We start from the raw sequence: 27,623 nt of genomic DNA, 5'->3' as shown, positions 1-27,623 counted from the left end.
TGTGTACCAATATACCCTATTTCCACATAGTGACTTTAAATAGATCTATATAAAAGACTGAATATTATCTCTAAAACCAATTACCTGAGCAATAAATGTCATATTAACCTTATTGAGAGATGGCTTAAAAATCAACTTTGCTAATTTTCTCTGAACTCATTCTCTTGCTTTAGTTTAACCATTTGCCAATTAATATCCATAATGGAGTCCCAGAAGTGCAAGAGGGACTCAGGAGATGATCTCACTTTAGGTAGGTGACTGAATCAGTAAGGGCAGATGATAAGTCATTTTCTTCTTGAACATCTCAGAAGACTTGACAAAGTTTAGAGATGGTAACCACCTACAAAGGGAAAAGCAACTGTGTGCAAACAGATTTTCTGGTCAGTTTGCTTATGGTGGCTTGCTGTAATCTAAAGGAGGTGTTAGCAAACCTTAATCCATAGACCAAACTCAGCCTATCACCTGCTTTTATAAAGCCTGAGAGATAAGAATGTATCCATATTTTTAAATAATTAGAAAAACATCAAAATAATATTTCAAGGCATTTAAAGGAAACTCAAATTTCAGCATTCATGAGTGAAGTTTCACTGGGGTGCAATTATACTCATATGTTTACATACTGTCTGTGGCTGCTTTCATGCTGTGATAGTAGAGCCAAGTAGTTGCAACATGACCACATGTCCTGCAAAGCCAAAAATATGTACTGTGTGATCCTTGAAAAATTGCTGGCCTCTGATCTAGACAATTGAAATAGTAATATCAATTATAAATTCTTTTATTTATTATCCTAAAATGAACTCACCTAAATATGATAAACCAAAAGAAATAAAATCTAATAAGAGCAGAGTCTCTAGTCAGTACTAAAAGGGTGACCTCTGTTTTAGCTTCCACAGAATGATTCAGGTGTTGAGATTTTTTAACATCTATCCCCATCTTATCCTTAGGAACTCTTGTTTCAGGCATCCTTAACTTAGACTTGGGCCTATAAATATGGGATATTATTCATAATTCATCTAAAATAAAGATGGAAGATCTAAGTTCTCTGAAGATCTCTTCTACATTTAATTAATGCAAAAACATAAATACAAACAATACATTGACTTTAAATTGGCCAATGCAGTTGTGTTTTCATCCTAACACCTCCCAGAAATTTACTTTCATGAGAAAAAGAGAAATGATGTACACATTAGCTTCCCATTAGGAACAACTATGAGCTATAGGAAGTTCTATCAATAGACATTAAATGACAGTTGACCAAATGAGTCTTGAAGAAGCACAGTTGAGCATGACCTACCACCTGAGGACCTGGAGATCCAGATGGTAAATGATGATCCAAGCAATGTTTTCCACATAACCAATAAGCCACCTTTTTCCTTGGGAAGAAAATAATGACAAAGGTCTACACAAAAATAATATGAAATATTTTTAATCCTAGGAAGGATCTGATTATTAGTAACCAAAGAGGTGAAAAGTCAATAATAATAAAATCCAGTCTTTTAAATCAAATGAACACACATCAAATTGCTCAACATCATTAAATGGCATGATATAATTTACCCATAGAAGACATGTTCTCATCCAGTGGAAAATTGATTTTAATAGTTTTGACAGAATGCTAAGAGATGTTATAGGTGACAGTTGATTTAATGAAGTATTTAAGGCCTCAAAACTGGGCCTTTTTGGAAAATAACAAATAACGTCTTTTTTACCACTTAGGGGGAAAGGAACAAAAAATGTCAATTAAAAGTCACAGAAACATAATTAGTTTATGACTTTCAACATTTCACTGAGCTTTGTTTGCAAAGACCAGACATAAAGCTAAAGTTAATTTTATAACCGGAATTGGTCTGAATATTTTCCTCATAATATTCTTTCTGTCATATTTCTTCAGCTCTTCAAATAAAATGACAAGCCACTAGAATCCAAAGGAAATAGGCAGCTCCTTTCCAAAGTTGGGAGTGAGCTGACAAAATCTACTTAATATCTAAAATTAGAAATAAAATAAATAAATTCTTCAATATCAACTACATTTTCAGAGAGTTCATTAAAAATTTAAGGCATTTTTGACATGTCAGAGATTTTAGTCCAGTGACAAGAGAAGAAAGAAGCTACCTGGGAGCAAATCCCAATTATCTCTATGGCTTGAAACATACATGTTGAGCACAGCAGAAGATGAAGAGAGAGGTGACAGGTGACTGCGGAAATTTTCAGACTCTGTCCGGTCTGTACAACTTTGTCAGGGTTCCTGAAAGTGTGCATTTCAAGTGTATTTTCATTCTTCTGGTTAAATTTTGTCAAGATGGGGAAGGCATGCCAATAGTCTGTTAGTGGGATAAAAATGAGTAATGCCAAAATAATTTCTTCTTTATACAAAGATTCAAGAAATTAAATGAAAAAAAAAAGTTTTATGCAATGTGACATCCTCTTGAATCCCACAATGAACAATGAAACAATGGCAACTTCCTCTATGCCTATACACAACAGGAGAGGTATACATAAAACAAAAATTCATTTAATGAAAGCAAATGGTCTAGTGTTTTATCCACCAAATATACAATTATTCATTTTCTCCCATTTTTCACAAAAATGAAGAAACTGTCTGTGATATCAAATGTTACAACTCATACTTCATTGAAATGCCTTACCCCTGCCTCTCTCAGCCAATACAAATCTTTTTAAAAATCTGGATTAAGGTCTATAAAGATTATTGTTTATTGGAAACAAACCAGAGCACCTTAGATCATCAATGGCCAGTAACCACCTTTGTTTCTCAGTTCTAAAAGTTTACACAAAATTGGTCAAATTCATCTTCAAACTTCTTCCAACAAATAATGTCCAAGTTGTGCTAAGGCTAAAAATCCATCATAAGAAATATCACAATTTTCTGGATCACTTTTGAATAAGAACACTACTTATTTCATAACTGTTTATAGTACAATCACGTTCTTATCTTGAACACAATTATATGCATTTTCCAAAATTGAATTCCTATTAGCTTGGTGGGGATGGAGGTGAGGGTGGGAATAAGTACTTCAAAGTCATAATTCTCAAAGTCTTGCAGCAGAAAAATAACCATATAACCGCTGGTGCTTTAACATGAAGGAAATGTCCCAGTAACATTGTCTGGAGACCATGAAATTATCCCAAAACCTCTGTACAGTTACTTGGACTTAGGAACAAACCCTTTCTTCTTCATCACTGTGCGATTAATTTAATAACAAGTTTTCCCACTTACTTTATTCTTCAGGCACCAGACAAACTGTTTTAAGCCATTTGACTTTTATGATAATACCTGCTTATTTGCTTATTTTAATGGAAAGTCAAAGCCTTCTTTCCCCCATCTTTTTTTTTTTTTCCTTAAAGTTCCTTCAAACTTCCAGTCAAGCTCTTCTTACCAATCCCAAGGATAGAATTTCAAAGGCAATTATAGGTTTAAATAACCCAAGTACATGCTAAATCTTTCTAAAATATTACTGATAACTTAAGCTTCTGAAAGCAAGAGAAAATACCCTATGTAAAAAGAAAAATTATCTTTCGTTGCTCACCCTTTTAAATAGAAAATATGTTTAAGGTCTGTTGAGAAAATAAAGAATGGGAAAAATAATTATACCTTTAAATTTTTTTTTCAAATCTTCCCCCAAATATAAACAAAGACAAGACATAAACAAGATCACAAGGCTTATGCTCACATCTGTCCTCCACAGCACGCTTTTTATGTAGACATTATAAAGAATAAAAATCACCCATTAATTATATGGCATGCATCAGCAGTGCACTGGTGGGCTTAAACTTGGTTTTCAGTTACGTATATATACAGATAAATCTCTTCCTGAGTTAAGTTTCATCTTCAGTTGAGACCCAAATCATTTGCTTTCCTTTGTTTGGCAAGGTACTTGACCATGTGATAAGGCAATCAAACATTTCAACCTCCTTCTCTTTTCAGTGGCAAGGCCTTCCTCCATGAGATCACCAACATGATAGGTGTGAGGACACACCCTAACATATGGTCCTGTAAAACCACAGAGCGGGTTTCTTTGTTCATTGTCTGAAGGCTATAGCACTGTCTCTTCATATATTGGGTGATCTTGAGGTTTTCAATTGAACTGATTCAAAATGGTCTTCTTTTTCCTAGGAAAAAAATAATGAGAACAAAATCAATTTATTGAAATTCCAGTAATATTTTAGGATCATGTCCAGAAAGAAAGTTCCAAAAAATCTTCTTAATCTATGAACCTGCCACTTGTAATTAGGATTTTACATTTAAGGTAAGGTGGCAGACATAAAACAAACAGCATGCCTACCCTGAAGGGTGCTTTTGATGTCCAAGAGATAAGACAGACAAATCCAAAATAGAAACAAACACATGATTGCAATAGATATCAAAAGATGTAGCTGTGATTCCTGTAAGAAACCACTAAGAGCCTTCCTAAGGGCACACCTGACCTTGATGCTGAAATCAATGACCTTGCAAACTAATTGTGGGCAAAACAGAACTGACAGACACTAAATAATCTCAGGATAACATAGGCTGAAAAAATAACAAAGACAGCAGAAATAAATAAGGAGGCAGAAATCATTTGAGTTCACTGATTTTTTTTATTATCAGGTTCTGGGGGAGTTTTGTTGTTGTCTGTTTGCAGTACTGGGGATTAAACTCAGGAGCACTCTACCACTAAGCTACATCACTGGTCCTTTTTTTATAATTTTTCTTTTTAATTTTGAGACAGGGTGTCACTCAATTGATTAGGCTGTCCTTGAACTTGTGATTGTCCTGCCTCAGGCCTCCCAAGTCCTTGGATTATAGGTATGCACCACCACACCAAGCATGCAGACATGTTTTAAGAAAATCTTCTGGGTACATGTCTACTAAAGATATTAAACAAGTCATATTAGGTAATGCTTCAGAGTTTTAATTTGAATATATCATTGCTGGTGGTGCCATATAATATATTAAAAATGTAGTCTGGTAAATTCTTTTTCTTTAATGGGTAAAAAGAGATATAGAAGGTGAGATTTCTCCCCATCTTAATGATTAAAGTCAGAGAAGGCCTTCTGAAGACTTTCGGAATGGAAAGACAAGAGAACTAGGACTCCTTTTAAAATAAAATAAAATAGGAAGTCAACAAGTCCAAGGTAAAAATAACTGAGTGTCTAAAGTGGAAGCATAAAACAAACAAACAAAAAAAGACAGGACATAGATGCTAAGTAGCTGTTAGGAAGGGTGTCTGCCTTTGTGTTTGCTTTCCCTTGAGGAGAGAAGTCCAAGAACTTGTAGAAGAAAATTAGAGGATAAATACCAACATATTGCTTCTCCCCTAGCTTTGCTGAAAGGACAGGCTGCTGGGAGAGTAGACTGTAGAACTCCTTGGTCTCTCTCGCTGCCTGGTTCTCTAAGACCTAGCCTGGAGTCTTGTGTTTATCAGTCTTAACAATTGTTTATAATAACTATTGATAATTCAAATGTTTATTAAGCCTCCACTGCACTGTGGGACAAGACTAGACTTTAGGGATACAAAAATGAATAGAACAAAATATCTATCCTCAGAGAGATAGGGCATATCAGAGAAAAGCACTTTAGAGTATCAGATATGAACAAGAAAGGAAATCTGAGATTTCTGTGGTCACTCTTTGAGGAAAAATTTAACTCAATGTTCCTGAGGAGAGGTGAAGTAAACACTTATTGATTATCCTCAAGGTCATATATAAAGTAAAACACTTGAAAACCCTTCATCAAGTCATGTTTGGATCAAAAGTCTTGAGTTGTCACATTCTCTGCATTGACACAGGATTTTACTCCTATTGCTAATATGATAGGGCATATATCTAAGTGTGTGAGTGTGTGCACATGTATATAATTAGGTAGTGGCACTAATGGAGTTGAACTTCCTGATTGTAGGAACTATCCCTTCATTTTCTAATTTCCAGGGCAAGACCAAGGTTTCACACATGGTAGATTGTCAATCAGTGGTTATAGCAATGCATTGAAACACCACATCACAGAAGGAAAAACACTACATTGGAACTGGAGAGATGTGGACTTCTAATCTCCACTAGTTCCTTTGTACAAATAAATGACCCTTATAGATCTCCATTTGCTCATGCACTAAAGGATGACACACAAGATGGTCTTTTTAAACTCTAAATTGAAGAGCCTATTCAAAAGCCAACCTCTCCCCAAAAATTCTCCTTACCCTGTCACTACCTCCCCTACTGCACTCCCTCTCCCCTGTGCTCCAAGAGACCCTACTCTTATACTTGCCATACTGGATGATTCTCTGTATGCATGGTGATGTGTCTTCCCACAATATTCTAGATAGCGTCTGAGATAAGAAACTATGGCTATTTCATATTCCCCAAATCTGGCAAATCACCTCATAGCGTCTCATAACTGATTCTGAATTAAGGAAAGAAAAGAAACAACTGAAAAATCAATTGAAGGTTTTTTTTAATTTCTGGGGAAAACCAAGAAAAATAAACACCTATGTAAATATATTTGTATGCAGTGCAGTGCTAGGGAACTATGAAGTAAGGTATGAACTTTAGAACATGAATAAGAATATATGAGATAAAGCAAGTATAAGATAAATCCTACATGATGCAGTAGTTTTAAAAACTCACATTTTTGCTTTCTGAAATCATGCATTAAAAATGTAACACATAATAAGACTTCTACAATGATATTCACAACTTTATTCATAGTGAAACACTGGAAATAACACAGGTATTCATTAACAGAACAAAAAAATTTTTAGTACATCCATACAATAGATTACTATTCCTGCATAAAGAGAAATACACTACTGATTAATAGAATAAGGTGGATGAATCTCAAAAACATCTTTTAGAGTGAAAGAAAAGTTATACAAAATACTATGTACTGTGTAACTATAATTATATGAGGCTCTAAAACAGACAAAGCTAATCTATGGTTTCAAAGACAGTTACAGTAATTTTCTTTGGAAGAAAGGGATTAACTGCATGCAAAAGGACACAAGGTTACTTTCGGGGGATGTTCATATTTCACATCTTGGTAGGATTTTTACTTATACAGGCATATATATTCTCAAAATTAATCAAATTATATATATACTGTGATATGTGCATTTTTCCATAAAGAAATCTTAAAATACTGAATTCTAATCAATGATATGTATCCTGAAGTGTTGGGGGTGAAATATATCAAAATCTGCAACTTACACTGAAACAAACAAACAAAAAAAAAGTAGGGAGACTGATAAATGAATAATGGGATGGACAAATGGATACATATATAACAAAGCAAGTATAGTAAAATTTAGATGATAGGTTCTAAAAATTTTTTCAACTTTTATGTAATAGCTAAAATCTAATTTTAAAGAGTAAAAAAAGAAAGATTATTATGCTAAAATTGCTATTCAAAATAAGGTGTGACACATCAAACTTTCTTAGAGGAAAAACCTCTATCCTTCATCTTATCTCCTGTGATTGTTTTCCAAGAACACTTTCAAGCTTTCAATGCTTTGTCATACTATAACAACAGAGGAAGTATGTAATATGAGAAATTACTTTAAAATTTATACATTACTTTAACATTAACTGGAGAATTGTTAGAATTTTGTTTAGTCCACCTTGGAGATGGTGTCAGGACTTAATGAGTGTTAAGTAAGAATGGGAACAACTGGGCCATCTTGGATATCAGCACCTCTCACCATTTGTCAAGCCAACCATAGATAAACTAAAAGTGAAAGATAAAGGACCCAGAGATTTGGAGTGGTTCCTAACTATAATTACAGAGCTTTATTTTCTCTGAGAGGTTTCACTGAGACTAATTTCTATAGGAATACTCTGTGAGACACTGACTAGTATTTGGACTCTTATAGCCACAAATAGGGTTTATAAGGTGAAAGAAGACCACTACCCAAAAGAAACTAGATAAATTTGTATGGTCAGTTCCACCCTGGAGATTTCTCCTATCCTTTGTTAAAAGCAAGCATTAACTTAGATGTATAGCAACACAGCAAGAAATATTCTGGATTAGGATGCATTCTTTTTTTAAAAAGTTTCCTATATATGAGCCAAGTTCATATCGATAAAAGGACATAAAACCTCTAGCCTCACCCTGAAATCAATCTTGATGTGGTTTCTGAGTCAAGGGATGCCAAAGCTGAACTAGATGATGTCAATAATAATAACTGTAACATAAAACTCTAGGTAGACAAAAACCATTGGCTGTTTAGTTCATAAGCAGTTGATGTGCTTCTCAAAAACAAAAATCTTATCTGCTGTCACAACGATTTTCTTTCTCTTTACACTGAATCACTCTCTCCCCATCCATTCTTATCTCAGCTGCTTTAAGAAGAAAGGTATTCTTGATAATAACCATTCTAATTGGGGTGAGATGAAAATTTTAAGGTAGTTTTGATTTGTATTTGTCTCATTACTAGAGATGTTGAACATTTTTCATATATCTCTTAATCCCTTGTATATTTTCTTCTGTGAAGTGTCTGGTCAGTTCCTTAGACCATTTATTGATTGAGTTATTTGTATTTTGGGTGTACAGTTTTTTGAATTCCTTATAAATTCTGGAGATTACTGCTCTATCTGAAGTGTGTGTGGTAAAGATTTTCTCCCACTCTATAGGCTCTCTCTTCACATTGCTGATTGTCTTCTTTGCTGAGAAAAGACTTTTTAGTTGAATCCTTCCCATTTGTTGATTCCTGCCTTTATTTATTGTGCTTTGGGAGTCTTGTTAAGGAAGTCTGGTCCTAAGCTGACATGATGAAGATTTGGGCCTATTTTTTCTTTGTTTTGGTGCAGGGTCTCTGGTCTAATTCATTGATCCATTTTGAGTTGAGTTTTGTACAAGGTGAGAGATAGGGATTTAATTTCATTTTGTTGCATAATGATTTCCATTTTTCCCAGTACCATTTGTTGAAGAGGCTATCTTTTCTCCATTGTATGTTTTGGGCAACTTTATCCAGTATGAGATAACTATATTCATGTGGGTTTGTCTCTGCATCCTGTATTCTGTACCACTGGTCTACCTGTCTATTTTGGTGCCAATACCATGTCTTTTTTGTTACTATGGCTCTATAGTATAGTTTAAGTTCTGATATTCTGATACCTCCTGCTTCACTCTTCCTGCTAAGGATTGCTTTGGCTATTCTGGGTCTCTTATTCTTCCAAATGAATTTCATGACTGCTTTCTCTATTTCTGGGATTTTAATTGGAATTGCATTGAATCTGTATAGCACTTTTGGTAGTATGGTCATTTTGACAATATTAATTCTGCCTATCCAAGACATGGAAGATCTTTCCATCTTCTAAGATTTTCTTTAATTTCTTTCTTCAGTGTTCTGTAGTTTCATTGTAAAATTTTTTCACCTCTTTTGTTAGACTGATTAGTATTATTTTTTTTAGGTTATTGTGAAGGGGGTAGTTTTCCTAATTTCTCCTTCAGAGGATTCATCACTTATGAATAGAAATACATTAGATTTGTGAGTTTTGATTTTATATTCTGCTACTTTGCTGAATTCATTTATTAGTTCTACAAGTTTTCTGGTGGAATTTTTTGGATCCTCTAAATATAGAATCATGTTGTCAGCAAATAGTGATAGTTTGAGTTCTTCTTTTCCTATTGGTATCCCTTTAATTTCTTTGGTCTGTCTAATTGCTCTGGCTAGAGCTTCAGGATGATGTTGAATAGAAGTGGTCAAAGAGGGCATCCCTGTCTAGTTTCAGTTTTTAGGAGGAATGCTTTCAGTTTTTCTCCATTTAGAATGATGTTGGCCATGGGCTTAGCATAGACTTTACAATGTTGAGGTATGTTCCTACTATCCTATTTTTTCTAGTGTTTTGAGAATGAAGGGGTGCTGCATTTTATCAAATGCTTTTTCTGCTTCTATTGAAATAATCATACGATTCTTAATTTTAGTCTGCTGATGTTGTGAATTACATTTATTGATTTCCAAATTTTGAACCAACCTTGCATTCCTGGGCTGAAACCCACTTGATCAATCTTTTCAATATGTGTTGTTTGCAATTTGCCAGAATTTTGTTAAGAATTTTTGCATCTATATTTATCAGGGATATTGGTCTGAAGTTTTCTTTCCTTGATGTGTCTTTGTCTGGTTTTGGTATCAGGATGATACCAAACTCAGGATGAGTTTGGAAGGGTTCTCTCCTTTTCTATTTCATGGATTTACCCCAATTAGAATGGCTATTATCAAGACTACAAGCAACAAGGTGTTGGCGAGGATGTGGGGAAAAAGGTACACTCATACATTGCTGGTGGGATTGCAAATTGGTGCAGCCACTCTGGGTAGCAGTATGGAGATTCCTTAGAAAACTTGGAATGGAACCACCTTTTGATCTAGCTATCCCACTCCTCGGTTTATACCCAAAGGACTTAAAGTCAGCATACTACAGTGAAGCAGTCACATCAATGTTTATAGCAGCTCAATTCACAATAGCTAGATTGTGGAACCAACCTAGATGCCCCTCAATAGATGAATGGATAAAGAAACTGTGGTATACATACACAATGGAATATTATTGAGTCATAAAGATGAAATAAAATTATGGCATTTGCAGGTAAATGGATGGAGCTGAAGAATGTCATGATAAGTGATATAAGCCAATCCCAAAAAACCAAAGGTCAAATGTTTTCTCCAATAAGTGGATGATGATATGCAACGGAGATGGGGGGGAGGAAAGAATGGAGGTATGTTGGATCGTGTAGAGGGTAATGAGGGGTGGGGAGGGGCTGGGGGAAGGAAAGATAATGGCATGAGACAAACATCATTACCCTATGTACATGTATGATTACACAGTGTGACTCTACTTCATGTACAACCAGAGAAACGAACAGTTGTACCCCATTTGTGTACAATGAAAAAAAAAGAAAATCAACTATAAAAATAAATAATATAGAAAGAGTTGTAAAAACATTTAGCTTTTATAGTAAAACTAATTTTGGAAGAAGAAGGAAGAAGGAAGAAGGAAGAAGAGGAAGAGGAAGAGGAAGAAGAAGAAGAAGAAGAAGAAGAAGAAGAAGAAGAAGAAGAAGAAGAAGAAGAAGAAGGAGGAGAAGAAGAAGGAGGAGAAGAAGAAAGAAAGAAAGAAAAGAAGAAGAAAGGATGATGATGAGGAGGAGGAGGAGGAGGAGGAGGAGGAGGAGGAGAAGAAGAAGGAGAAGGAGGAGAAAGGTGATTAAGTTTTCCCGGGACCAATAGGGACTAAAAACCATCTGAACCTGCTACAAAACCTTTGAGAAGGGGTCCTCAAATACAACTCTGTTATAACAGGCAACCAAGCCACCATCCTACCTGAACCTATAGGAAGAGAGGGCCATATAAATAATGGAATGTGAGCAAGGTTTAGATCAATGAAGGGAAAACAATGTGACCTGTGGCAGAGTTAAATCTGCCTATTCAAGGTACTGTCGTTGCTTCTACATATGAACACACAGTAGGACTTGAGGTTATATGTAATAAGTGCTAGATAACATTCTCCTGATCACAAGTAGTCACTTGTAGAGAAGGGCTAGTAGACCACCCCAGGGGCTCCTAACTCTGCTGCATGAGATAGAGTTTCACACAAGGTCCTTGCCTTCTGATACCCAACTGGTCATTATTTTATTGGTATCCAACATGAAGCTTCCATCTCAACAGCCCTGACTGGCTTATCATACTTCCACTAGAAGATGCTGATTAATCACCACAGAATTCAGAGACCTGGTAGATAGTGTTCCTTGGGACAGTGTAGGCATATTTGTAATGCTGAATCTATCCAACAGTCAAGGAAAAATAGTACAGCTCCTGACTTGACTCTTTGCTACTACAGACACTATGGGCTTTGCTTGAGTATCCTATTTGCTTTTTTTATATCAATTAACTCACAAAGTGGCATCCTTTGAGTTGGGCCCAAACAAGATATATTATAAATAGTCCTGAAAGCTGGGCCATACTCTACCTTTGGGATCTTACAACTTTATCAACTTTGTGATATAGTTCTCTGTGATTAATGATTTTGTCATTTGTAGACTCTGGCAATGGGAAGCAATCCAATCCCAGAATCTCCCTTTCAGGTTTTAAACTCATCACTCCTTGACATGGATGACAAATATAGTCTTTCTGAAAATCAACTATTAGTTTGTTACTGAACCCTATTTAAAACTGAATATTATTCCCATGCAAACCTTGTAACTATATTTGCATAAGTCCCATTTATGGTGAGACAACAAGGTGGAAAGGGCCCAATAAGTTTAGATTTTCAAAGATAAATGACATATATTCAAGAATATAGCTGGTCTGTTCTCAGTGGCATCAGCCTCTAATGAAAATATGGCAGCAAACACTTTGGAAGCAACTTTATTCCCTATTCTAGTGCTCCAAACAAATCTGCTGGCTCAGTGGAATTCTTGATTCATCAAAGTACTACTACATGTCTGGGTCTGGTTCACTGTAGATTTAATTGAATTGAAACCCAGTGGTGTCCACTGGCTGCTACATATGTTTCATCTCAGCCTCATATATGTGTAACTCAAAACTGACAAGATTGCTCATTTCAGTGGATAGAACTCAATGACATTTTCTTAGATTTGGATGATATTTCTCTTGATAAACTATATTTTTACTGTTTCTTGAGCTATTAAAAATAGCCTGCTTTGTCTGACCCTTGGAAAACTTCAGACTGGCAAATTAAAGTCAACCGCTTTGAGGGCACAGATGTTGGAAATAAATCTTAGCTTCTGATCACATCATACATGTCACTCATTGAGCTGACCACAGTAAGTCTCTATCTTATGAAACAATCAAATAGAATCAATTTCTGAGAAAGTCTGCACATGACAGACTGCCACGAATGCTATATATAGGTCATCATCCCACCCTATATGCGTCCAATACATTTGCCATCATGTATTGGGCAAAAAGTAAAAGGGCTCTTATTTGTTTTTTTTTTTGTTTTTTTTTTTTTTTTGATAGAGGTCACCACAGCTTACCAGACTTGAGAATCATGCCAAAAGTTGATCAGTTTTTCCTTGGGTAATTGATTATATCATACCTTTGACCACTTTTTGGACTACTGCTGGTGCTTCACCACTAATCAGTTAACTCTAGCCTTACCATTTTTGCCTTTGAAACAAATCCATATAAAGTGTATGACTTTATGATCATTTCAATGACAATGAAGCATATTTTGGCTCAAAAACCACCCAGAAATGGGTTGGGAGTATAAGTATTCAATAAACCTTTCACATTTCCTACCATCCAAAAGCTTGTAGTGTCATTAACCACTAACATGACCTTCTCAGAAACTATCTCAAAAGATTCTGACTTATCTCCTTCACCTTCTTTAGGCCAACATATCTTTGGTCACTGAATATGGTTCCACACTGGAAGAGATCATCTTCTCTTGGTTACTTCATGGATAATGATCATGGAGTGGAGAGGTAATGTACATATATACACCATCTCTAAAAATCCAGGATTCTGCCTGACCATTACAAGGCATAACATGTCCTTATTTAATTCAATAGCAATCCCTGCACTGCCTGGGTACAACCTCTAGAGATAGCCCAGACTGAAGCAGCCTTGAAGGTTCAAATATAATTGTAGTTTAACTACCACCTTTATTTTGTCTTGTTGAATTTTTAAGATTCTAGATCAAAAGGATAATGACAAATAATAATAGAGTATATTGCTTACTCAGTCCCCTTATCATGGTCCACATGGAAAAAAGTAGGGGTCTCCACAGTTATTTTAAAATGACTTTGTCCTTCTTGTACTTAAATGTTCTGGAAGATAAATCTAGGTGTCAGTGGAGGATGAGGGGAAATAAAGTAAAGCTGTAACAACTGAAATGGGACAGTGGTCGTGGACAGAGACAAAAATGCAGTCTGATAATGGGGCACTTGGAAGGAGATGCCTTAGACACTGAGAGGAATGAATAAAGAGTTACACTAATAATAATCTGTTTTTCAGAGCCACCTTGTCACTTTCCTATGAAGAAAAATGTCCTAATGTGGCTCTCTCAAATTGTTACAAAGGTCTTTAATTTAACTGACTTCTGGGTCTGTCATACCCACCATATGGTCTAATCACAATTTGACTGCCATTACTTGTAAGCTAGCTCACTAAGAAATCTATCAGATGCAGCAGGGATGACCCAGCTTCTGCTCCAGAATAACATCAATTGACACCTCTAATCCTATAACCTTCACTCAGTCACCACATGACATAGACAAATGGGATACCCATTTGTGGTATGGAAAAGCAGGAAAAGTTGAACTATCTTTAGGCAGTCTTCTGATTGGTAATAGACACACATATTTGGGATGAACTGAAAACCCTGAAGTTTATTATTCAGCAAGGTTGATATTTCAGGCACTGTCAACCTGTGCTGCCTGTCTAATCTAACTTTCACTGAGTGTCCCCAACACTTAGAAATATAGCTTTCCTTTCAGAGGCAGCATGCATACCTCTAGGATTATACTTCTTATGTGGAAACCAGGCATTACCTTGGCTTTTGTCCTAAAAATATAGTGGTTTGTACCTTAGGAATAGTCATATCAAATTTTCATCTTTATAGAAACATCACAAACAAATCATGTAACTCCTAGATAACCGTAAGAACCTTTCCAAAATGAGTAAATAACATTATTTACATTCACTCTATGGGCAGTTGTTCAATTAGAAAAGTGGGTATGAAATTTGTCCCTAACTTTGACTAAAATAATCAATTATATCACCTCATTCATTGAAGTCATTTGGGGCAACATTAACTCATTGTCCATATATTGTTATGGAGAATATAATTACCTTATACCTCCTCATTGATGACCTAAGGCAAAATCTGTGCAGTCATTAATATATCTTGTTGTACCTGGACTATTATACCTGGATTGTCTTGTTGTATTGTTATGACTCCAGATCAAGAGGGTAATTACCACTTAGTTGAGTATGCTGCTCACTGAATCCCCCAACATAGTCCATGTAGGCAAAAATGGGAAGTATACTGGGTCTCCTAGTTTTTGAAATTTCCATATCTTTCTTTCACCTGAATCGTATGGTAGAAACATCTTGGTGCCAGTGGAAAGGTTTCAGGTAGAATAGAAAGGTCAACCCAAGAGTAGAAAGGTCAACTCTTTTTTCAAGGAGAAAGCCACCTAGCTTTCTAAGCTGGATCCTAAAGGTTTATGGCATTTGTTCAGCTAATCAGGTCTGAGATCCTGTGGGTATGAACAAGGTTAATAATACAGGATGGCCTCATCTTGCTGCATGATGTCCCATTGATATTAGCTTTATTTAAAAGCTGTTTGAAGCAAATTGACCAGATTTGGTCACAGCTTCCATCAGTCATATTAATCAGAGTTTGGGGTGGAGTTTCCATATTAAAGGGGAAATTTACCAGAAGCCAAGATGGTAGAGAAATAAGGTTTGTATTTTGTTAGGAGATAATTCTCCATAGTTTACTTGCAGTACTGCACATCTTATGAGCAAAACCTGGTTTCCTTTTGTTTTAGACTGTATTTTAAGACTCTTTATATTAAAAAAGTCTTTGAAGATAAAAATTTTATCTCCTTCCAGAGCAAAGAGCAGGCTTGCTACCTGTCCAAGTATAGTAAAGATAATAGCTCCGGTTGGGGCAAAGAATGGGCATACTTACTGCCCTTTCTGAAAATGCATATTCCCTAAGCTTTGGGTTTCTTTCCTGTAATTGAACCAAGTATTATCATTTCCTCTGCAAACAGCCCTGTGAGAACTGGGACTTTGGAAACTGGTGTAAATACTGATGCTAAACTGTCTACTATCTCTCTGTGAGTACTAAACTGTCTTTTGTCTCTACCCAGGAGTCTTATGACTTCTTAAGTATTCATGAAACTCACTTGCTAGTTTGCAAGTATGGCAAAATTTTCAGTTCTTCGCAATCGCTATATATTTATTATCTCATAGCAATAGTACCCTCCTTAAACTCCCATCTAAATAAAAATTAAAATTAAATAACCATTTGTATAAAGGGAAAATGACTTATTTATTATATTTTTAAATAACCCCCTATATTCATGTGCCTAAATTAGGAGAATAAAAGGGAAATAGTTACTAAATACTCTTTATAAATGTAATCTTATGTCTTTTGTCTGTTCTCCTGAAAATCATTTGAAATGCATTTGCTTTCTTCTGTTTCATTCTAATTTTCAATCTTGAGTGGGTAAATTGGTCATTTACATCTTGTAAATCAAGGGTGAAGAATATCAATAAAATGTGTTTTCACATAATATTTAAGGTTTCACATTGTTTGGATACAGTAGTTATTTCAAGGCAGAAAAATATGATGGCATCTGATATGGTAACTTAAACACCTCCACAGTTTATGTAACTTCTGTTTTCTCCATGTAAAATAACTTTGTTGTAAAATAAATACAAAAATAAAAGTATGGATACATATGAAATCTTTTATTAACCTAATTTTTTGTTTTTTTATTATAAAATAATACATTATCTTTGTGAAAATCCAAACATTACAAAAGATATTACTTCAAAGACTACATATTCTCATTTCCCTATTCTGAAAAAACAGCTACTGTTAATAGTTCATAATGCGAATAATAATACAAATAAATGTTTAATAGGAATATGATAGTCTATTTGTTGTTTTTACTTTATTCTGACTATCCTACTATCAATAAACATAGACATCTCAATTTTTAACAGTCACAGAGACATACAGTATTCCATTACTTTGATATATGAAAATCTCTCATCTAACACCTTATTGATGGTGCATACAGTTGATTCTACTTTGTTAACCAGTAAAAGCAGTGCTGCAGTGAATATTTTTGTATTTGCATCATGAACTTCTAAGAGTATTTCTGTTGGACACATATCCATTGAGATATAAACATGCTGAATGACTAGAACTTTTTGAATGCTATTAGGCTAATATGACCCCAATTTATAAATACTCAGTAATTCCAGGCTAAAATTCTGCTCTCACCTTTGTTGCCAAAGATTTGAGTTTTCCCAGCAGAGACTGTTTATTGGAATATACAACTTCTTCTTCATTATCTTCTCCTTCCATTATAGCACAACTGTCTGCAGCTGGGAGTTCACACTCTTTTGAGTTAGTTGTCATTACTAATTTGGAATATTTGTACTCCAGTCTAAGAGGTAGTAAATAAAACAAGCACATAAATAAATAAAGTAGCCACTTACATCAATAATAAATTAATACTTACTGTAGGTGGTTATATAGCAGCTCATTAAATTGTCTTATTGTTGTACTATCAACAAATTGCCCTCACCTAAAGTCATGGCTTTATATGTTCTCTTTTATCAACCATGTGTATAAAAGTACTTCACAGAATGTCAGAATCAGTTCAATATAGTTAATTCTACCACTTACTTCATATCGATTAAAGTGTCTGCTTATGAATAACATTTGAAAAATAAAGAAAAGTCTTGAGGTCTGAATACATTTCCTTAATTTATTAATAGGTAGATGACAATTCACTATCACGTTTTCCAAAGTTTAGTTCATAAGGATGAGAATATCAAACAGGCAAATGAGTTGGTACTTACTGTCTCTCAATATCATTTACACATTTACACTTAACTTACCATCTCAGATATTACAGTTAACCCTAGATGTTAGAATATAGATCTCCCATAGCCCCACTAAGATGTAAATCATTGAAAAAGATAACAGATCAATATACATTCAGGGGTTAGAATCAATATTCAATCCCAGATTCTTGGAGATGTGGGGTAAATAAATGTGATATTTACCTATATACTTAGTCTGTTTCTTTGCAAATATCCACCTACAAGAAATTTTAAAAGTGGGGCAAGAAGACAGCATAATGTCGTAAAACAAAAAACAGACTAAGAGGGAAATTCTGCCTTCCAGTCTCAGCTCTGTTACAATCACCTGGATAACTTGGAGCCTCCATTTTCTTTTTCTTTTTAAAAAGAGAATCTAATTCAGTGATTGTTAAAGTTCCTTAATATTTCTTTTTTTTTAATTTTTTAATTTTTTATTTATTTTTATTGTACACAAATGGGATACATCTTGTTTCTCTGTTTGTACATGAAGTAAAGGCATACCATTTGTGTAGTCATACTTTTACATAGGATAATAGTGTTTGACTCATTCCGTTATTTTTTCCTTCCCCCCACCCCTCCCACCCCTCTTTTCCCTCTACACAGTTCCTCTTTCCTCCATTCTTACTTCTTTCCCACCCCCCACTATGTGTCATCATCCACTGATCAGGGAGATCATTCGTCCTTTGGATTTTTGAGATTGGCTTATCTCACTTAGCATGATATTCTCCAATTTCATCCATTTGCCTGCAGATGCCACAATTTTATTATTCTTTATGGCTGAGTAATATTCCATTGTATATATATACCACAGTTTCTTTATCCATTCATCAATTGAAGGACATCTAGGTTGGTTCCACAGTCTGGCTATTGTGAATTGAGCAGCTATGAACATTGATGTGGCTGTATCTCTGTAGTATGCTGATTTTAAGTCCTTTGGGTATAGGCTGAGGAGTGGGATAGCTGGGTCAAATGGTGGTTCCATTCCAAGTTTTCTAAGGAATCTCCACACTGCTTTCCAGAGTGGCTGCACTAATTTGCAGCCCCACCAGCAATGTATGAGTGTACCTTTTTCCCCACATCCTCTCCAACACCTGTTGCTTGTATTCTTGATAATCGCCATTCTAATCAGGGTGAGATAGAATATTAGAGTGGTTTTGATTTGCATTTCTCTTATTACTAGAGAAGTTGAATGCTTTAAATTCCTACCATCATTTCTTCTGCTTGCTTTCTCAAAGACCTTTCCTATAACCTCTTCACTAGAAGAAACATATCTCTGAGAGAATCTATAGGATTTAATGATTAAGTCTAATAATTTCACAACAGAAACACCCTACAGTTCTTATATGATCATGCCAATGAGGATACTTACTTTTGATTCTTCTTCCAGAAGTAGCAAGTTAGAGCCACCAGTAAAACAGCAGTGAAAGCTCCCACGCCTGCTCCTACTTTTAGCCAAAAGTCGACTGTTTCACAGGTTGACAACTTTTTCTCAGGCAAAGAAATTCCTTTAATGCACCATTTAGGTTCATTCCATACATATAAGGTTTCCTTTTAAAATAAATAAATTAAAGCACAGATGACAGAAGAAAGAGGATTCAGATTCAATTGTGAAAGATAAATTTGCTATTGGGTCAATTCTCATATAGAAGAATATGCTAATTCTTCTCTAATATTAAACTTAGTTCCAGAGAAGGAAGAGATAAAGAAGGAAAGTGAACAAAATAACAAATGCAAATGCAAAAACCACATAAAGACATGAATTGTCACATCAGAAGGGTTCACTAACATGTTGAAAATTAATTCATTTGGACACATCTTTTAGGCCATTTGCCTCAAATTTCAATGACCCCTGACATCTTAATTTTGTTTTTAAATGAAAACCTATGCTGTTTAATATAATTAATTGAAAGGGATTTTACTCACCCACCACGTAGGCCCATTAAGCCAACAAGTCTCTCCCTAAGCAGAAGAGACAGACTCCAGGCCCAGGGCATGTATTTGCACCATGGCTGGCAGACTTGTTGGCTGGTATGAGGATAGGCACACAGACTGCACACTTCTGTTGTGTGCCAAAATAAAGAGGGCATTATTCTGAGTCATCCTTACCCACACCAGGTACTCTTGATCTTCCAAAGTAGATGACTCAATTTCTTTAGAGCAATGTTTCCCATATAGCAAATTACACCTAACCACTGAATAATAAAAGCAATATACTAGATCTCCACCAGCAACTTTTTAAATAAGTAGACCAAAAAAAAAGCAGATCAAAAATAAAAATCAGAATACAGGCCATGGTTGCTTATATAGTTCAACATGTACACTGATCAGTAGCAATTTGTATGATTATATCCGATGACATTAAATGACGCAGGGCATTACTGTGTCTTCTTAAATTTTATGGCATATGATGGTCCATTTATCAACACTTTTACATAAGGATAACACCATAATTTTTACTTTTATATCTTACGTGGATAAGCATTTTTTGTTGTAAGCCATGAAGTGATATGCAGAAGAATCTTCTTTTACTTTGAGGAAAAGTTTCAATCAAGGTTTGAATAAGAACTTTCTGCATGTGTTTTGGGACATTAGTGATTGAGTTTTTTTAATAGAGGACAACTGTGATATTTTCATTAAGCATAGATCAAATAAATTATTTTTAAATGCATTACATTTTTATAAGAATGATGAAATATGAAATGCAGAGGCATATTCACATTTTGCTGCTGCATTTCTAAGTGTAAATCAAGACAATTTAGAGAAAACTGGAAACTCCAGGCAGCAAACATTGACTTCATTTGAAGTGCATTCTACCAAGAAAAAACACTGTTACAGAGTTTATATGGTTTTATACAATGTATAACATTCAATGAAAATGGCAAGCTCTAATGTCTAATGACAATCTTAAAACTTCAAAATTAAAACAGATACTTGTAAAACGCGACTACTTAACTTCTTAATAAACTCCTCCAATACAAAGAAAAACTCAAAGAAAAAAAAAAAAAAAACTGGTACAATTGACAAAACATTTTAGTCATTCTGTAACTATTAATTAGAAACTTTATCCTCTTATCCAATCACATAGCATTGGAAAACAAGAACAGCTGACACTGCAGCTTAAAGATTTATTCTTCCAACAAGTAGGGATATACTTTGAACAGGATTAAGATAAATTTGATGATAAATCTAAAAATATTTCTCTCAGCGCTAACATGGTATCACTCAATCTTTACTACTGCATGACTTTAGATGCAATGCTTAATACACACTTAGAACCTGGGATAGATTTTTGAGATCCAATTTGATAAGAGCACTCTTATCACAAGTTGTACAGCTCTTTTTGCTCATATCAGCCACACATGCAGGACTTAGAGTGCATAAACTTAAGTTCATTTTTGTCTGCATTTGATATAGTTGTAAAACTTGGGAAGTGCATAAAGTGGTCAACATAAAGTGAAAAGTTGTAAAGGGCAGGGCAAGGCATAGGACTGAAACAAACAGTAGGATGATTAAAAATTAAGAGACCAACTGTAATATTTTTCAATCACTATTTTTTTCAATCATGAAACTGGAACATTCAAAGAAATTTATCCTTTTCATTGGCATAATGGAAAACTCAGGAACAAGTTGTCATTTGTGAATGATAGCTACATAGATTGGATTGGTGCTTACCTGAAGTCCTCTCTTGCAGGCTCCCTCAATCTCATGGAAGTCATGCTCTGTGCACAGAGGGCAAGCTTCAGCACTCTCCCACAAGAAATAGAATGCACATCCATCACAGGTGCCTGCTGGGCACTTACTGAAATAAAAAACAAAATGCATTCAATCCATTCCAATCAACATTTGAGTGCCTGCTGCATACACGATAGAACTGTGTGGATGCTGAGGAAATATAGACATGTAGGGAAAAAAATGAATGGAGCTGAAAACCACAGTGAGATGACTCTTCTCACCTACTAGGAAGGTTAGAATAAAAAAGATAATAGCAACTGTCATAAGAATGTGAGAAACTAGAACCTTTATACACTGCTGATAGGAATACCAGATGGCAAAGTTGCTTGGGAAGAGTCTAGGATTCCCTCAAACAATAAAACAGAGTTGTCATATGATACAGTAAGTCTACTCCTAGGTGTCTACCCTGGACAAATAAAAGCATATGTCCATACAAAAATTTCTACATGACTGTTCTGAGCAGCATTGCTCATAATGCTCAAAAGGTGGGAAATTCCCAAATCTTCATCATCAGATGCGTAGATTAAACAAACGTAATATCAGCACCATGGACTATAACTTGGGCATAAAACGGAGCACAGTACTGACATATGCCACTACTTGGACAGATGCTCAGAATATCAGACTCAGTGGAAACAAGTCACAAAATTCCACCTTACATAATGCTATTCATATGAAAGTCCAAATAGTTCCCTATCTGTAAAGATAGAAAGTAGACAGGTGGTTGCTTGAGACTGGGAAGAGGACTAAGGTACAGGAAGGTAAGACCAAAAAAGGTTCAGGGTTTTTTTCTGAGGTAATGAAAAATGTTCTAAAATTGTGGTGATGGCTGTACACTACATCACACTGTGAGTTGTACACTTTCCATGGGTAAATTGTATGGTATGTGAATTCTCTAAAAATTGATTTTTCAACAAATTTTAATGAAAGACACAGAAAATGACAGAAAGAGCTCTGGAAAAGTTCTTGGTAGAAGAACCTTAGAAGAATGTCCAAACTAAGTCCAGAATATTCAGCAGGAGGCAGCCAGATGAAAGGGAAGAAAGCATAAGAAGTTCTGCCAAAGGGATGAAATGATATGATGAACTGGTAGGAAATCACGTCTGGGTCATTGTTGCTGGAGCTTCTAGACAAGATGGTAAGCGTGTGCTAGACACATAGTCAGGAACTAGTGAAAGGCTTTGGATGTTAAGGAGGTTGCAGTTTCTATTGAAGGTAACCTACTTAAGGGAGGTGCTATAGTAAACAGAAAGATGCACAGGGTCATGGTCTTTCAGACAGAAGGGAAATATGATCATAGAAATGTCTAAATTGAACAAACTGACCAACCCTCAGGTCAACATGTAGCTCGGTGAGGTAAATAATTTTGCCATTCTGGGTTTCCTTGACCAGATGCTAACCGTCACCAGTGCAGATGATGGCTGGGGCTTAGACACCACAGGATGGCACTGTGCCAACCCCCAGGGAGGACCTGAATGGAGACTTTTTGAAATACCACTGCCTTGTGGGTGGGCCACTACATCAATATGCCTCTTTGATTTTAGGGACAGAAAAACAGGAAGTCTTAAAACCAACCTCCTGTTAATGTGTGCAGAATCATTACTGATTGAAGCCAGAAGCTGTTTGGAAAGATTCTAGTGAGAATAGTTGTTTTGTTCATGAATTCATTAAAATGAGGAAAATAGTGATCTCTTAATTTTTCTACCACAATTCTAGCTTTCTTAAATAAAGTCTTGTAAATGCAGGCTTTCCCTGAACCTTTATACCTTGACTGGTATTGAGTGCAGGTCTCCTGAAACATCAAATAGTGAAAAAAATGGACACAAAATAATGAGAATTTTACATAAAACATCATTTTAAAATTTTAATTGCAAATGTCTTTTTAATGCCATATAATCCAAAGCCAGGCACAGTGGCAAATACCTATAATCCCAGCGGATTGGGAGGATGAGGCAAGAGGATCACAAATTCAAATTCAGCCTCAGCAACTTAGCGAGGCCATCTCTAAATAAAGTATAAAAAGGGCTGGGGATGTGGCTCAGTGATTAAGTACCTCTGGGTTCATTTTTCTGTACCAAAAAAAAAAACAAAAGTTATCAAAATTTTTAAAAAATTGTTGTGTCAAAAACATCACCATATTTTCACATGCTATTTTTCTAAATGTCTGTGTGCTTTAGATTCAAAGGAGGTAGGAGGTAATTAAAGGCAACATTTCCTACAGCATGCTATAACAGAGGCCCAGGTTTTTGCCAATGTAAGAACAATGGCAAACAGTGATTCTTTGGAAAAAGGGTTTAAATCTTATCTGCCTTAATTTATGTATTTGTAAAAAGGGAATAATTAATATAATCAACTAAGAACCAAGGAGAGGCTTAGAAAAGAGAAGTAAAAATGAAAAATGAAAACCATGTTACATAAAATTTTATCCCTACTTTCCACTTGTTTTTAGCTTAGTAAGACTCAAAATTATATATATTTTTTTAAAGTATAGGTTGTGGGATCCAAGATGGTGGACTAGAGGGAGGCTGCGTTCGTTGTCGCTCCATAACTCTGGTTTCAAACAGAGGATATCTGTTTCTTGGTGAGGCAGTTTTTGCTGCTTATCTATCCCCTGCTATTTACCCCATTTGTCTGCTGTGATCACCTGCAGTCTGCCAGCATATTGACGCGTGTTTTGAGTGCAGATTGCTCACTGTCAGGCACCTATCATCCACCATTTGCCTGCCTCTCACCTGTCCATCTCCTGCCATATACCTGTCCATCACCCAATGCACGAGGTTCACCTCCCGATGGTCCAACAAGAGTCAGCAAACTGATCGCCGACCCGCCAGTGGAGCACCAGCTGCCTGCTGTTTCCTAGAAGTTCACTGTTACAGTACCTGCAGGTTTGATTACATGTGGCTGCCACCATTTTGAGACAACAGCCAGGCCCCATAGGACCCCTGGCCAGATTGACTGAGCCCCGTCTCCAGGATCCCTCAGCTCGACCAATCACTCCCTGCCTCTGGGGCCCTCACATTGACTGACTGCTCCCTGCTGCCAGGACCCCCAGACCAACTGACTGCACACTATCACCAGGACCCCAGACCAACTGATTGCAACCGGCCTCCAGGATCCCACAACCACACCAAACACACCCGACCTCTAGGACCCCTGCCTGACCAACCACATCCCGCCTCCAGGCCCTCCTGCTGACCATGGCCACACCCTGAGCTACAGCTCCCCATTTGCCAACACATTTCAAAGCCAGAGCAGCCATCTTGGATAAGCCTGGAAGTCATAGCTCCCATCTTTAGGTGGGGCAAAACCCATCCTGAGACACCTGCTGGAGGCTTGAAGCTCATTGTCAGGTACCTCTCATGCATTAGGCTACTGAACTCTGGGAGGTTTCATTACTATATGACTGTTATACTGTAGATTTTCTTTTTTCTCCTTATTGAAAAAATTTAAGTTTTTATTTCTTTACTTTTCTTGCTCTCTTTTCCTTTTGTTTACCTGTTTCCTCAGAGTCTCTTTCTCCTTTTTTGCATGCTAACATCCAATTTCTTTTGATTACACTCTCGCCGTTTCTATTATCTAGAACTTCTGTATATTCTTTTCGTATCCCACTTACAGCCATATTCTACATCCCTCTGCATCCTCTTTGTCCTCCATTTGAAACTGCAGACCTTATTGCAAATTTGTTTGTTTTACTGAAGATAATATTTGAACTCATTCCGTTTATTATGACAATTTTATTATAATCCTCATAGGGGCTATTTGGTCTAGGAGTCCATAGTATCTGAATTGGGCACTGCTAATATTGAACTACCCTTAAAGAAAGGGTTTTGGAAACCTATAGGGCCACTATAAGCCTATAGGGGGAAATCTGTAATACCCCAGATCTGCACTACTAGAGGGGAAGATACATGAACAACATGAAAAAACAAGGGAAGAAAATGATCCAAACAAATCTAGGTTCTATATTAATAGAATCCAATGACAGTATGTTAGAAGAAATGTCAGAAAAGGACTTCAGATTATACATGATTAAGATGATTTGTGAAGCAAAGGATGAGATAAGAGAGGAAATGCAAGCAATGAATGATAATACCAATAAGCTGAAAGAGCACCTGTAGGAAGCAAAAGACATTTCAACAAAGAGATAGAGATTCTCAAAAAAAAAAAAAGAAAAAAAAAACTAAATCCTTGAAATGAAGGAAACAATAAACCAAATAAAAAAACTCAATGGAAAGCATCACCAAAAGACTAGACCACTTGGAAGACAGAACCTCAGACAATGAAGACAAAATATTTAATCTTGAAAATAAAGTTACCCAAACAGAGAAGATGGTAAGAAATCATGAACAGAATCTCCAAGAACTATGGGACATCATGAAAAGACCAAATTTAAGAATTATTGGAATTGAGGAAGGCACAGAGATACAAACCAAAGGAATGAACAACCTATTCAATGAAATAATATCAGAAAATTTCCCAAACCTGAAGAATGAAATGGAAAATCAAATACAAGAGGCTTATAGAACACCAAATGCACAAAATCACAACAGATCCACACCAAGGCACATTATAATGAAAATGCCTAACATTCAAAATAAAGATAGGATTTTGAAGGCCACGAGAGAAAAGCATCAGATTACATATAGGGGGAGACCAATATGGATAGCAGCTGACTTCTCACCCCAGACTCTAAAAGCTAGAAGGGCCTAGAACAATATATTTCAAGCTCTGAAAGAACATAGTTGCCAACCAAGAATCCTATACCGAGCAAAACTAACCTTCAGATTTGAAGATGAAATAAAATCCTTCCATGATAAACAAAAGTTAAAAGAATTTACAAATAGAAAGCCTGCACTACAGAATGTTCTCAACAAAATATTCCATGAGGAGGAAATGAAAAACAACAATGGAGGTCAGCAAAGGGAGGAACTACCTTAGAGAAAAACCACTCAAAGGAGAAACCAAGCCAACTTAAAAACCAAAATAAGCCAAAAGACTGGGACTACAAATCATATTTCAATAGTAACCCTGAATGTTAATGGCTTAAACTCATCAATCAAAAGACGTAGACTGGCAGAATGGATTAAAAAGAAAGACCCAACAATATGCTGCCTGCAAGAGGCTCATCTCATAGAAAAAGACATCCACAGACTAAAGGTGAAAGGATGGGAAAAAACCTACCACACACATGGACTCAGTAAAAAAGCAAGGGTTTCCATCCTTATATCAGATAAAGTGGACTTCAAGCCAAAGTTAGTCAGAAGGGATAAAGAAGGACATTTCATAATGCTTAAGGGAACCATAAATCAGGAAGTAATAACAATAGTAAATATTTATGCCCCAAACAATGGTGCATCCCTGTACATCAAACAAATCCTTCTCAATTTCAGGAATCAAATAGACCACAACACAATAATTCTGGGTGACTTTAATACACCCCTGTCACCACTAGATAGATCTTCCAAACAAAAACCAACCAAAGAAACCATAGAACTCAATAACACAATCAATAACCTGGACTTAATAGACATATATAGAATATTCCATCCATCGACGAGCAGATTCACTTTCTTCTCAGCAGCACATGCAACCTTCTCCAAAATAGACCATATGTTATGCCATAAAGCAGCCCTTAGGAAATGCAAAAAAATAGAGATACTGCCTTGTGTTCTATCAGATCATAATGGACTGAGAGTAGAAATCAATGGTAAAGTAAAAAACAGAAATTACTCCAACACCTGGAGACTAAATAATATGCTATTGAATGAAACATGGATAACAAAAAACATCAGAGAGGAGATAAAAAAAATTCTTAGAGGTCAATAAGAACAACGATACAACATATCAAAATCTCTGAGACACTATGAAAGCGGTACTAAGAGGAAAATTCATTGCATGGAGCACATTCCAGAAAAGAATGAAAAGTCAACAACTAAATGACCTAACATTACAGCTCAAAGCGCTAGAAAAAGAAGAACAGGATAACAGCAAAAGTAGTAGGAGACAGGATATCATTAAAATTGGAGCTGAAATCAATGAAATTGAAACCAAAGAAACAATTCAAAAAATTGACAAAACAAAAAGTTGGTTCTTTGAGAAAGTAAACAAAGTAGACAAACCCTTAGCCACACTAACAAAGAGGAGAGAGAAGACTCAAATTACTAAAATTCGTGATGAAAACGGAAATATCATGACAGACACCATTGAGATACAGAACATAATGAGAAGCTACTTTGAAAATCTGTATTCCAACAAAATAGAAACTACCGAAGACATTGACAAATGTCTAGCGACATATACTCCTCT

At 35.8% G+C, this 27,623-nt stretch overlaps 1 protein-coding gene across 2 annotated transcripts in view; it reads right to left on the bottom strand.

The window, feature by feature from the left end:
• Window positions 1–3,270: 3,270 nt before the first annotated feature.
• Window positions 3,271–27,623, bottom strand: part of ELAPOR2 (endosome-lysosome associated apoptosis and autophagy regulator family member 2) — a 169,043-nt gene continuing 144,690 nt past the window's right edge. For both annotated transcript variants that reach the window (XM_079151662.1, XM_079151663.1), the window contains 4 exons: window positions 21,258–21,384; window positions 18,955–19,133; window positions 16,978–17,143; window positions 3,271–4,128 (listed from right to left, as the gene is read on the bottom strand). In XM_079151662.1, coding sequence (XP_079007788.1) covers window positions 4,069–4,128; window positions 16,978–17,143; window positions 18,955–19,133; window positions 21,258–21,384 — 532 coding nt within the window. In that variant the 3' untranslated portion in view covers window positions 3,271–4,068. The remainder of the gene's footprint in view (window positions 4,129–16,977; window positions 17,144–18,954; window positions 19,134–21,257; window positions 21,385–27,623) is intronic.

The sequence above is a fragment of the Sciurus vulgaris genome, assembly GCF_902686455.1.
Source record: "Sciurus vulgaris genome assembly, chromosome: 8".
NCBI lineage: Eukaryota > Metazoa > Chordata > Mammalia > Rodentia > Sciuridae > Sciurus > Sciurus vulgaris.
This window is presented reverse-complemented; position numbering and strand designations above follow the sequence as displayed.